The 12,874-nt window shown below is 36.7% G+C and overlaps 3 protein-coding genes across 3 annotated transcripts; all 3 read right to left on the bottom strand.

Annotated features, from left to right (window-relative positions):
- Positions 1-417: 417 nt before the first annotated feature.
- LOC140975811 (threonine synthase, chloroplastic-like) lies at positions 418-2,284 on the bottom strand. Its single transcript, XM_073439747.1, has one exon. The coding sequence runs from the start codon at positions 2,219-2,221 to the stop codon at positions 635-637; it is 1,587 nt and encodes a 528-aa protein (XP_073295848.1). The 5' UTR covers positions 2,222-2,284; the 3' UTR covers positions 418-634.
- Positions 2,285-2,787: 503 nt separating this feature from the next.
- Positions 2,788-4,044, bottom strand: LOC140974839 (inorganic pyrophosphatase 2-like). The gene is made up of 4 exons (XM_073438329.1): positions 3,836-4,044; positions 3,572-3,696; positions 3,259-3,463; positions 2,788-3,156 (listed from the first exon to the last, which is right to left on the bottom strand). Exons 1-4 carry the CDS (start codon positions 4,031-4,033, stop codon positions 2,803-2,805), a joined length of 882 nt encoding a protein of 293 aa, XP_073294430.1. The 5' UTR covers positions 4,034-4,044; the 3' UTR covers positions 2,788-2,802.
- Positions 4,045-5,005: 961 nt separating this feature from the next.
- LOC140975810 (serine/threonine protein phosphatase 2A 55 kDa regulatory subunit B beta isoform-like) lies at positions 5,006-12,651 on the bottom strand. Its single transcript, XM_073439746.1, has 14 exons — positions 12,201-12,651; positions 10,359-10,462; positions 10,178-10,273; positions 9,823-9,942; positions 8,936-9,142; positions 8,439-8,530; positions 7,883-8,001; positions 7,023-7,146; positions 6,700-6,823; positions 6,113-6,181; positions 5,932-6,023; positions 5,762-5,839; positions 5,603-5,673; positions 5,006-5,509 (listed from the first exon to the last, which is right to left on the bottom strand). The coding sequence occupies exons 1-14, from the start codon at positions 12,316-12,318 to the stop codon at positions 5,373-5,375; spliced, it is 1,551 nt and encodes a 516-aa protein (XP_073295847.1). The 5' UTR covers positions 12,319-12,651; the 3' UTR covers positions 5,006-5,372.
- Positions 12,652-12,874: the final 223 nt, after the last annotated feature.

Genomic DNA, 12,874 nt, shown 5'->3' with positions numbered 1-12,874 from the left:
CTGGTTCTCAATTAGAAGTACTGGGCAGGAAGTAAATGGCATGACAATCAACAGAGTTACTCTGGCGGTAAAACTTCCTCCCACAGAAGGCTACTAAAAAGCAAGGTATCCAACTAAGATTTCAACAAAAATTTGTGACCAGGTTAGTTTTCGATAGAGCTAATCTTAAGCAGTTGGGTGGGTGCAGCCCCTCCAACAATTGGCCAGTTGAAGGGGAACAGTATGCGCCTTTGAAGCAGAAAAACAATTATAGCATATTATGTGTAAATTAATTGAACAACTTTATTGAGAAAGACCACAGAAAAAAAGTAACAAGGGCAAAAAACAGTAGCCTGAGAGCATGACATATGCTATTGATAGAGGCTTCAAAAACAAATGATAAACTGAAAATAATGTTAATTAAAAACAGAAATTCCATCATAACCATGAAATGAAACAGCTCTTAAAGTATAAAAAAAAAAAAACCAATCATGCATATCCGTTATTCAGATTCCAGGTTCAAAGTACATCTAATCTTTGCACGATTGGTGTACCAAACGACGACAATAAAGGTCAAAGGTAAATTGAGTCTCTACAGCTAGCTACCAGCTCTGTTCAAGACTAACAGGAAACAAAAACCACACATTTTAAGCACTCAATGCACTTTGGAATCTTTGTTGAGCAAATACTTCTTCAGAACATCCATAACCACCCCAAAATCCGCCTTAACTTGCACAGGAGGATTTGCATACCGGCAAGCCATTTCTTTGATCTCATTAGAATGGTAATCAACCTTGGACTGTGTAAACTTCAATCCATGAGCAGTACTCACCACCACGGTCCTGTCTGTTGGTGCAATAATCCCGCTATTCCTCAATTTTATTAATGCAGTCAATGCCACACCAGTGTGCGGGCATATGAACATCCCAGTCGAGTCGGCCTGCGCCATAGCATCCATCAACTCCTCCTCTGTTGCTTCCTCCACAATCCCATTTGAATTCCTCAGTGCATACACCGCTCTATCAATAGAAACCGGATCGCCAATCTGGATAGCTGACGCAAAAGTTGTTCCCGCCTTGACAGCCTTAAAGTCCTTCCAGCCAGATTTGTAATGCAAGTATAGAGGATTGGCACTCGCTGCCTGAGCACAAACAAGCCTTGGGATCCTATCAACCAGCCCCATTTCTTTGCACATTCGGAACCCTTTGTAAAATGCATATATATTACCAAGATTTCCACCAGGAACAATCACCCAATCAGGAACTTGCCAATCAAACTGTTGCAAAATCTCTATAGCTGCAGTTTTTTGGCCTTCTAATCTCAAACTGTTCAGTGAATTTGCCAAATATATAGGCAGCTCCGCCGTAATTTCCCTTATCAAATGCATACAGCCATCAAAATCCGTATCAATACTGAGCACGAAAGCTCCATTAGCAATTGGCTGAACCAGCTGAGCAAGAGAAATCCTGTTTGCAGGCAAAAACACGATGGATGGAATCCCAGCCGCAGCGCAATAAGCTGATAAAGCAGCAGATGTATCACCAGTTGACGCACAACCAACACCCACCAATGGCCGGTTCATTTTTCGCAACCGATTCACTTGACTCACCAAAACAGTCATGCCCAAATCCTTAAAACTACCAGTGTGGCTGATACCACAATGTTTCACCCACAAATCATTCATGCCTAGAAACTGCTTACCGAAACGCTCAGCCCAAAACAGATTCGAGTTCCCCTCAAATGCACTAACAATATCATCACTATCGATCTCGGGTAAAACCCATTCTTTCTTAGACCATACTCCGGACCCGTAAGGCCACGTCGTCTTGCCCACGCGTGAATCAAATAACGTACGCCAATACTCGCCGTCAAATTTCTTCAACGCCTCCATATCCTGCTGAACGTCGAGCAGGCCGCCAGATCGACTTCTGTAGACGATCTCGTCGAGTGAATAGAATTCACTGGATGTGGGTTCGGCGTTGAAGGGGACGTACTTGGCGGAGAAGCTATGGGATGACGTGTGGCGTCGGGCCTCGTCGCGAATGTTCTCATCTGCCGAGCGGCGGCCCTTGAGGTGGTTGGATGAAGATGGTGGTGGGGGCACAGCGGCGGAGGCGGAGGACGTGGCAGTGGCTCTGATGACCTGGGTGAGACGAATTTCCGGAGAGATGGCGGATGAGTGGTGGGGAAGCGGCTGTGGGTAGAGCAAGGAGGATCTGAAGATGGGAGGCGCCGCCGCCATTGTCGATTCCGGGTTTCTGAGTGTGCTTAGTCCGTTGGCAGCTGGCTACTGTGACGAATAATAATTGAAAATTATAACCAAATGAATCCGTAAATATGTGGATTCTTTATTTATTAGTATTGCATGTTATAATTTTTACATTTATATATATATATATATATATATATATATATATAAAATTAGAACATAAGAGAGTTACCCGTAAGTAAATATTTGGATCTCATAATTTTGATCCATCTTTTACCCTTAATTGTAGTGTGAATTTGGAATGGGATTTAGAATTCTAAATTTAATTATAACAAACGCATCTCTCGATTCATTATTGATTGTTTAGCTAAGTTTAGTGATTAATATTTTAGTATAAAAGATGAAATCGACTATATTATAACTTACTAACTGAAAACAGAAGGTCACAAAGAAAACCATACGATCAAAGAAGAAGGTAATAATACTCTGACGATTGTGAAGAGGTATAATACAACGATGCATGATCACTAATGATGTAATACATTTTCATTTGATGAAGCTGAAAGAAAGATTCAAAAAGAACAATGAAATTTATCATTCTTCGATAATAATCATTATACTCGAAGAACGTGTGGGCTGCTCTCATGTGCTGCCATTGGAATGCTGCCGAACTTACTGCCCACCATCAAAGATTGAACCGAGCTTTCTTGAATCGTGATTTTTTCTATAAGTTTTAGTAGAATACTTTCTAGCTCTCCTCCATCCACCCATTCATGGATTTCTGCTTTGACGCGTCCCTGATTTTCGCGTATCAAATCCCACGCCGGGAAATTCTTTCTTGGCATCATAAAGTCCCCTTCCTCCAGCTTCAAACTCGGGCAGAAATCGCCGATCCCGTCACCAAGATATATCATCCTTTTCTTCCCTTCTTTGGCTACAGAGCATTTGATCGTTTCGATAATCATACCCTTTCGTTATTAAACAAACGCAAGATCAGATTCAGGACAGGTTCAAACAATAAATATATTCAAAGAGACGTGCATAGATATACCATATATATATATATATACCTTGCACATGTTTGGAGGGCAAGGATTATTGCAACCATGGAGAGACGACTTGAAATCAACGTACGGAGAAATCCTCAACCTCCCTTCATTGTCCCGGTGGCTCGGGTTCGTGTTGATCTCAGAGAAGCAATCCTTTATTCCGAGGTGATCAAGAATCGTCTCGATGAAGAAGTTGTTCGCATCACTCACTATCCTCAGATCACACCTAATAATTTACCAAAACATAAATCAGAACTCAGGAAACTTTCGATGACCGTATTTGATATATAGAGTATGCATGTATCATTAGAATCATGCATATTATCATAAATACATACCCAAAGCATGAGCAGTTTTGATTGCAGGGACTATCCTAGGATGTATTGAAACCGTCCTCAGCACTTGTTTGATGTCTTCAATGGTTTTTCCTCGTGCGTTAAGCTCTATCATCATCCAATCCTGTATTTTGTAAAATAAAAAAAGAGAGAAAATATAAGAATATATGCAGCCAGCCTCTCCATATGAATTAATTAATATGCAAATACCCAGTAAAAAAACTTGAAACTTAACACGTACGTACGTAGGTATACATACGTACCATGAGTGAATTCCAAGGCATGGTGGGCAGAAGCTGATCGAACAAATCGGTGGCGCCAAGTTCGTCCACCACCCAATTATCGCTGTCCGTCTCGATGATCGTCTTGTCGAAGTCGAAAACCACCAAGATTCCGGCCATCGTTTGACAGAGAAAAGATTTTCCTTTTCTATATGTAAATACATAGGATTTGATACACATGGAGATTCGTAGCGGATAGGGGTATTTATAGGGTTGGAAGGGAATCCAGGTGGGCTGCGTCATGTAACAATCAGATTCCAGTGGAATATTACTTCGTTCAAAATTGTTCTATAATTTTTAAATTATTGTTCAAATCAGCCGCTGGATTAGCTTCATCCAACGGTCAGGTGTAATGTTAAGGTGGTTTTTTTTTTTTTTTTCTTTTAAAAAAAAATCTGATAAGAGAATATTCCATGAGTTCTTGTAGACCAACTAGGAATCCACTTTCCTTTCATAATGGCTGCTTCAAATTCAACTAAATAGACTATATATTATTTATCTTTTTATCTTATGTTGTTGTCGAGATTATTCGAATTTAAATATTAACATATTCTCATTTCATATTTTTAGGCAAATTTGATTTAATTAATTCTTGATCATAATAATATTTAATCATAAAAATTATCTCCAATTAATTTTGTGAGATATATATCTTATCCGATCTTATCTATAAAAAGATATTATCTAAGATATTATCTTTTTATGTAAAATATAAATGTACAAAAGACTTACTCATATTTAATAAAAAAAAATAATTACTAAATAAATAAATATTGATTGTTTAATAATAATTGTTACCTTTAAGGTTAATCATATAGCAAAGACAAAAAATAATTTAGATTTTGAGGAGCCCAGTATAAAGCTTAGAATATAATATAATGTTGATGCTCCCTCTTTGTCTCTACCATTTTTATTTTCAAAAACTCCTCTTTCCACACTTTATTCAAAAAATTGTAGAATATGGCTTTCTCGGATTCGAAACCAAAATTTGTCCTTAAAAAAAATCACCTTTAAGCAAAATTAAGTAAAGACAAAGTTTAATACTTTTATACAAAAGAAATATTGAACGAGAAACTTTAGGTGAAAGATCATCCTACAGAAGGAACAAGTACAAGCGTTATGCTACAATTAAATTTAATGAATTTCCAGAAGTATTGCAACTAAAACTAACATTTACTAGGAGCAAATTATAAGACCAACTTAGATTCCGGAATTCTACAAGATACGAACAGACCCGACTCGACCCGACCAAACGCGACACTTTGATGAGAGGTGAAGAAAAAATAAATAGAAGAAATGTTGAGGGTAAAACAACGGAAGGTGAAGGGAATACAGTTGTCTTGCTCAGGTAACAACAAAGACATGCAGATCTGTTCTGAAATTTGTCATGGTAGCTTATGAAACACAGCACAGAGGCTTGAGAAAGTGATCGACCTTCTCTTCTATTTGATGAAAGAGGCATCTTCAAATGAGTTAGCCTAAAATTGTTAACCGGTGTTCAGGAATTGAGTTTTTTTTTTTATGCATAATACATGTACAAGCTATTTGCAGCAGCACAAGCGATTGAGTTTTCAGATGGGTGCCACGCAAGGTGGAGTAGTTTTGTAGTGGAGTCAAATGAATTCCCATTTGTATCAACTCCCGAACTTTCTGCACCTACAACATAGAGCACAACATTATTGTCAGTTGAGATTATGTTGCATGGACACAAAAACCAAGTAGATGAGGAGATGGGAATGGGAATTATACCTCTTCTGACGACACGAGTGATGCTGCTGCTCAAGGATCTGGCAGGCCTTGAAGGGTTCTGCACCTGCCTTCTGAAAGAGACTCGTCCGTAACAAGTAAAAATGAGAACTGAGACTAGAGTTGGCCCGACAAATCAAAACTTAGAACTGGTAGTAGTACCTCATTGGGTTTTTGCTTGCTTCTAGGGAAGTGGCTTCAGTACTGCCCGAAGCACAGCCAAACACCCGGAACAGATTGCTGAATCATACCAAGTATTTTGTCACATTTTTGATAGAGAGACATACATGCAAATGACAGTATGATAAAATGGAGCACAAACTTCAACCTACTTGTAAGAACCAGTAGCCACTCGGCGACCATCACCACTCAGACAGCATTCAAATTTATCAAAAATGGAGTCATTTTCATACAAGTCACAGAGCTGGACATTATTAAAATAGCAACATTTTATCAGCTTCAAAGGTCACAAAAACGCTTCGGGCAAAATGGTGCAGTAGCAAGGCAACTCACCTTTGGTCTTAAATGCTCATGAACCTGGAAAGTTGTAATTGGACCAGAATCCATGTTAATATCCCACAACTGAAACCAATTTATATTCAATCAGTGAAAAACAAAACTGAGACCACGATAAATATTGAAAATAGAAATGTGATATCCACGGAAACTCAAAAAACTATAGAAACATGTTATCTTATGAGCAATGCATTTAAGTGTTTTCTACAGCCAGTCAATGAAGAGCATAATTGAATTACAATATCATATTCAATTTCCAGTGCCAAACTTGAGCTCTGAGTTTTCGATTTTCAGATAAAATATGGACACGTTAATCTGAGATCAATAGTTTTTGTTCAATATTTATCTCAAACCACTTATTCATGATAACAGATAAATTTTTCTAACATTAAAATAGTCATAGAAACTAAATTTTATCCAGCCTGCATTCTTTACTGAGCAAACTGTGCCTAAAGGCATTCACTGACATCAGCTAAATTAGCTGTAAGTAACAAAAAAGTTAATAAACAGCGAACATGTAGGTCAATTAGAATATTAACAACCAATAATGATAAAAGGGCAAAAATAACTACAGAAAACAAAACCTTAAGGGTCATGTAGTCTCGACTAAGAATATATCTTCCATCCTTCGCGAACTTAATATCTGAAATCGAAGCAATTATCTCAGTGAAAAATGATCTTGAACCAGGCGCTTCCTGTTCCTCGAATCTGTTTATGAATGAACATTAATATCTCATCCAAAGAAAGCGCAAGAAATCAGAGCACAAAAACAATGTCCTTGCAAAGTACTTAGAATTTCCCACAATTAGCATTCAACTTCTTAGGAAAAGTTAACGAGTTTTTACTAAAAAGCAGATAAGGTACAAAATCATTAATCAGAAGACTTAAAATGCAACCAATCACTTACATTTTAGAATGTGAATCGCACAGGGCAGATTGCCGCAGATCAACGAGACGAATTGATCCCTTAGAACTACTATACGCTAACATGTTGCAATGAGAAGGATGAAATTCAGCTGAAGTTATCACCTCTGCAAAAGAAACAAAAATAAGTGAATAGAAGATTACCCCATTACTTGTTCTTTCAACCTTTTTCCCAAAAAGGAAGCTCCCAGACGTTAAGTTATATCGTAAGAGAGGCATATCGCATATTATAGAGCAAGAATTACAATAGCTTTAAGCCTCTTGATATGTATGTCACTTACTTCAATTATCGAGACCTGTATATACAAAGATCTAGGTAGCTCATCTCCTTCCTATATTCTATAAAAAAGAAAAAGAGCCTTTCTAAACTCTTGAATTGTAAGGGGAGGCCTCATTTAGAAGCGCAGTTCTCTTCTCTCGTTCATTTATCACGACAGTCACCGAGAACTTAGAGGAAATGTCGCAAAATCTTATGCAATAAGTCATTATTTAAAATGTGGAAAAAGATACATGAAGAAAGATGTTACGGACATAATATTATTATGATTTTACTATGGTGGGCCCAGGGCCCTAAAACAATGCAGTTCAAGTGATGCAAATCCAAGCCCAAGCCCTTTGAGGAATCTAGATATGGAGAAAGGGAATAAAACGTGAGGGGAGGTAAATTAGGGATCATTATGTTATTTTGTTGTTCGAGAAAATACTAGCCTAGGCTAGGGAAGAGGAGTCTTCCTCTTTTACAGAGTTTATCTCTGGGTCTATTTCAGCTTTATATTAGTTTTGTTCATCAATTATTACATATAAATTGTGGTTGCAACAAAAGAAGATAGCATAAAGACACACCAGTCAGATCCTCCATATTTGTGGGCTTCACATCAACAATGTTGAAACTTTGATTACTTATTTCCAGGTTCCAGAGATTTATTCTTAGATCATCAGCTGATATAAATGTTTCACCATCGCTGCAAAGCATTTCAAATATGAATTAATCATGAAATCAGAAAAACGAAAATCAATAGAAACAAAGAACAATATGTCATCGTGCCAAAACCTAGTGAATATTTTTCGTTGCGTCAACAGCAATCAGCCTTTCATGAAGTCACAACAGTAGAAGTGCCCCAGTAAGGAAAGGTGCATGGGCATTGAATGACCACAAAACAATGACATCCACACAGTTCTATTTTCTATTTTCGTAATTCGAGGAAAATACTTGGGAACACAATTTCTACAATATTCCTTACCCTCTGGATAAACTGTCATCATCCCCAAGTCTTACTACCATAATTAAAGTTCTCACCAAAGATGAGAACCTAACTATGCCATCTTTTTGTTTTTTTTAATTCTAGCTGCCCCACATACATGCAGGCATAGTAAGATGAGACAAATTTTGGATCTTTACCTGTTATTTGATATAGAATTGATATGGTAATCATGGGCATGGGCATATACTCTCCTACATCTCGCAACAAGACCGGTCTCACTGCATGTGACCTATAGATTGTACAATCAAGTGTCACAAGAAACAAAGTGAGCGAGAAAATAGTGAATTGTATGATGTGCATAAATTATTTTTGAGGTAATGCCTACGATAATTTTAAGATTGATAGTTGAGCAATTAATCCTAATGATGTCATCATTAGGCACCACAGCTTAGAATTCAACAGTTATGAGGAAGTCATAAATGTAATGAGACATATACCCAGGCATGTTAAATCATTCAGTGGACAAAATGGATTTTATACATTCGAAATGGACAAGAACGGACAACAAATCAAAATAGCTTTCATTCATTAAAACCTAACAACCAATTTTCGACCAAACACATAAAAAAGATAGCACATCGCACATAATTATTTATACCACAAATAGTAGTGTAGCTAAGTTAAGTATGTGTACCACCGGTAATCGAAGTGAGGGGATACCCCCAGTTGGAAAGGACAAGTCATTGCTCAAGTAGTTATAAAATCGATCTGGACTGCCACCATTTGCCAGATGCAATTTAGAATTCGAAGAAACACTGGAGCTTGCAACAATACTATTTCCAGCTGGTTTAGATGGGTCAACATTCATATCAGATATTTTCTTGATCTTCTTTTCTTGAACCTGTTTTCAAACAACCACTAGGCAATTTTTCAAATTGAAAATTAAAGGCACTTTTTGGTAGAACGAATTTCTTTCTTTCTTTTCAAGATATTTCAGGGAATTTGTACCACAAGTGTGCACAGGAGTGCTCATGTATATTTCGTTTTGTATCTAGGGACATTTTCCGCTTTAAATGTCAAGTCATAGCAGGTTTTGTTGGCTATTAATGTCAAACAAAAAAACTTTGCAGCTTATTTTATTTAGATTGCATGTAAAGTTTGATGAATAATAAATTCTATCTCATATTGGTGCACATGTATTAAATAAAATGAACCGCATTTAATGCTGTCTGGTCGTAAAAAGTCATTCATGAGAAAAAAAGGAAATGGGAATGGAATCAACCAACGTATGCAGAGTAAAAAATTCTGGAGTGGGTGAAAGTAATTTAGTAATGCGAAAAGGTTGTATTAATCAATGTCTTATCTTATCTTGACTCCTAAAAGTACATTGAAGATAAATTTAAGACAGCATTCAAAATCAATTACAATATGAGAAAAACAAATCCAGAATGCGAATAAGATGAGCACAAGTATGAATACATAATTACTACAATAAACAACCGCAAATTATTAACTATTATAACATATTATACCTAAACAAAAAAATCATAATTAACAAAAAGGAAAAACTCTATATCTAACCTTCCAAAACTTAATAGTTTTGTCATTCGTGGAAAGGAGAAAGAGTGCACCATTAGCTGTCTGACACCATTGAATCTTGTTGATTTTCTCCTCAATTTCCAAACTCTTGAGATAATCAAACTGAAGTAAAAAGATTTTCACACCATGTTATTACAATTCAAACTTTTATCCAATTTTTCCCTCTGGGAAAAAGAAGTAAAAACAGTGAAAGCAATAGATGCCTTCAAGCATTTGTCCAATTGAAAACGGAAACCTCTCCGTTAAATCAAGGCCTGTGCATTTGGAAAAATGATTGAATTCGAAGGTAGACCCCAGATAACAAAAATTTGACACGAGCTGGAATTTTAATAAATACCTCTGGTTCATGGCTCTGAAATTCAGTTTTGTAACGAAACTCCGGATGTCTAGTTGGATAGTCCATCATCTCTAAATCTCTACGATTTTCCCCATGCTGCAATTTAAACTTGTTAATAGAAGATAAATTTTCAAGATGAATATGTCCACAATTAAATAAAACCATCAGATGTTGACCTTACCTCTCTCACATCAGTCCTTTCAAATAAGACTACCCTTCCACCACGGTCACCAGTAGCCAGATGATCACCAGTTTTGTCAAATTCAATTGCGGATATGATGTCAACTGCCATGAAAAGAATTCAAAACAAAACTACAGTTTTCAGTTGCACCCTAAATTTCTTAGTCGGCAGTTCCGATTAACTTATAATACGGACAACCACTAAAACATGATTCAGGAAACATTAAGAAAAAAACATTCATACAAAACCGCTGCTGTCAATCTTCTTATCTACCAAAGAAGAGACACAGAGTCTTAAGGGCAACGTATCCATAAACCTTTTACTAAATGGGAAATTGTAAGCTATATAAAATAACAAAATCTATGAATAAGTAAATAATTAGAAAAATATTTTGCGTATTGAGGGTAAAAATTTGGCCCAGAAGCTTATTGCAATTGAACTTCTTGAATCTGCAGAATACTTGGTCCTTACCATGTCTCTAATAAATAGCATTTCAAGTAATTTCAGGTTAAAAAAGCACACAATAGAAGCATGCACTTAAGAAGTAAATTTCAAACTTCAGCCTTTCTAACAGTTGAAGTCCAATTACGTACAAAGCATAAAAGTTTACAACAAGACAGTCACCTGCTTCAGCATGCACATGTCACAATCTGAATGTTTTGCAAAAGACAACAGAGTCCAATTCTTACCATGTGCAGATTGCGAGATTTTTTTTCCTTTTTATTTTTTTGCAAGAGACAAATAATGAAAAACCAAATATGGTGATCTCGGTCCATTTTAGAATAACCCTACAACATAACAGATCACAAGTTTTCTTGCCCTTCTCCTAGCCAGCCAACACCCCCTCTACATGAACCAGTTTGCTAATTTGAACCGACACAAAGTGTACAGGGAACAGCATATAATGTGATTGCAAATTAAATCACATGCAAATTAAATTATGCGACAAAAGTCGACAAATGAACAAACGAGAAAAAGAGATAACCTTCCCTCTTACATGGAAACAAAATTATAACAGACATCATTTTTGTTTCATTTTAAATGACACCATACAAGCATGTTTTGAATGGCCCTGTTAAGCCATAACAAAATACAAGCATAATTTTGAATCTCAAAATAGGTCAGATCAGTGCGTTTGGGCATCATGAAGTCCTGAAGCCTTTCAACCTATAGAAGAATTTGGAAGCAATAGAACACATTGTGACAGGTTATTCATACCAGGACCAAAAACAACAAAAAGTACAAGCTGGAAGCTCCAGTCCAAGCAACAGACACAGCCAAAAGTTGGCCAAAAACATTACACCGAGCACCATGTCACAAATCAGTAGACCTACAAAACAACAGCAGCAAAGTCTTGGAAGGACCTCCAACTTTGGTTCAGTCACTGCATGGAGTGCGCAAAGAGACCAGCTCTCACTTCCCCAACAACATAAAAAGAGCTAGGAGTTGAAGCTATAGAAGTTGCATCATTTTCAAACTAACCATACACAAAACAAGTTCAAAGACATAGCAAAGACTATTTGAAGTAATCAAAACCCACAGTAAAAACACATTCTTTAGGCCAGAAACCAGGTTCATTCCGCGTGAAAACCCACTATCAGACTAACGTTGAACTCTATTCACTTCACACCCACACCATTAACCTTTGGTATCATTGATCAAAACAATGGCAAGCAGATCACTCACGTTAATCCCCAATCAATCACACTGAAATTCTACAAAATCAAGCAGTTAACAAACCCAAAAGGGATCAAATTACAGAAATCCTTACCCTAACGAGAAGATCCAAACCCAAAGCAAACATCTTTTCCTCACTAATAGAATCAACAATAAAAAATCTACCTTCCTGTACTTCTTCTCCGGCTGTCCGCTCGCCAAATACTTGAGAAAATTTCCACTCGAGCGGCGCTGGCGGACCCAACGCAGCTGAATCCCCCTCTTCACCATCACCACCGTTCATTCTCCTCGATAAAAGAAAATAAGAATCAAAAGCAACAGAAAAACAATATCAAAAAGGCAACATCTAATCTCACTTCCTCCCTATCTCCAGTTCATCAAAAGAAGCAATTGAATTGATGTTTCAGGAATTGAAAAAGATCAGAGCTAACAGAGGGGATTCGGATTCAGATTCAACCATTTCTCAGTGCGTTCATAGAAAAAACGGCAAACGCCGATTATCATTACAAAGGAGGATGATTCAGATTTTCTCCCTCAATGCGTCGATATACTGATTGTGTAACAGTGCGTATATGTTTTGGAGACAAATCCTTCTTTCTATTTCTTTTTCTTTTCTTTTTTAACTTTTCACTGTAAAAACAAAATAAATAATATGCAGACTATGATATGTTATAAACTTGAATCACAAAAATTAGTGTCAAATGGTCTTGCACATAAATTTTATGGATAATACTTGAACTGCGAGAAAATATTATTTTTTATACAAAAAAATTATCAGATCAACCGTTTCATAAAAAAATTACTCAGTTTTTAATCAATGCAGTACACATTAGTTAATA

This window comes from Primulina huaijiensis, chromosome 4, assembly GCF_012295235.1.
Source record: "Primulina huaijiensis isolate GDHJ02 chromosome 4, ASM1229523v2, whole genome shotgun sequence".
NCBI classification, from domain to species: domain Eukaryota; kingdom Viridiplantae; phylum Streptophyta; class Magnoliopsida; order Lamiales; family Gesneriaceae; genus Primulina; species Primulina huaijiensis.
The sequence above is the reverse complement of the archived record's forward strand: the minus strand, read 5'-3'. Positions and strand labels throughout refer to the sequence as shown.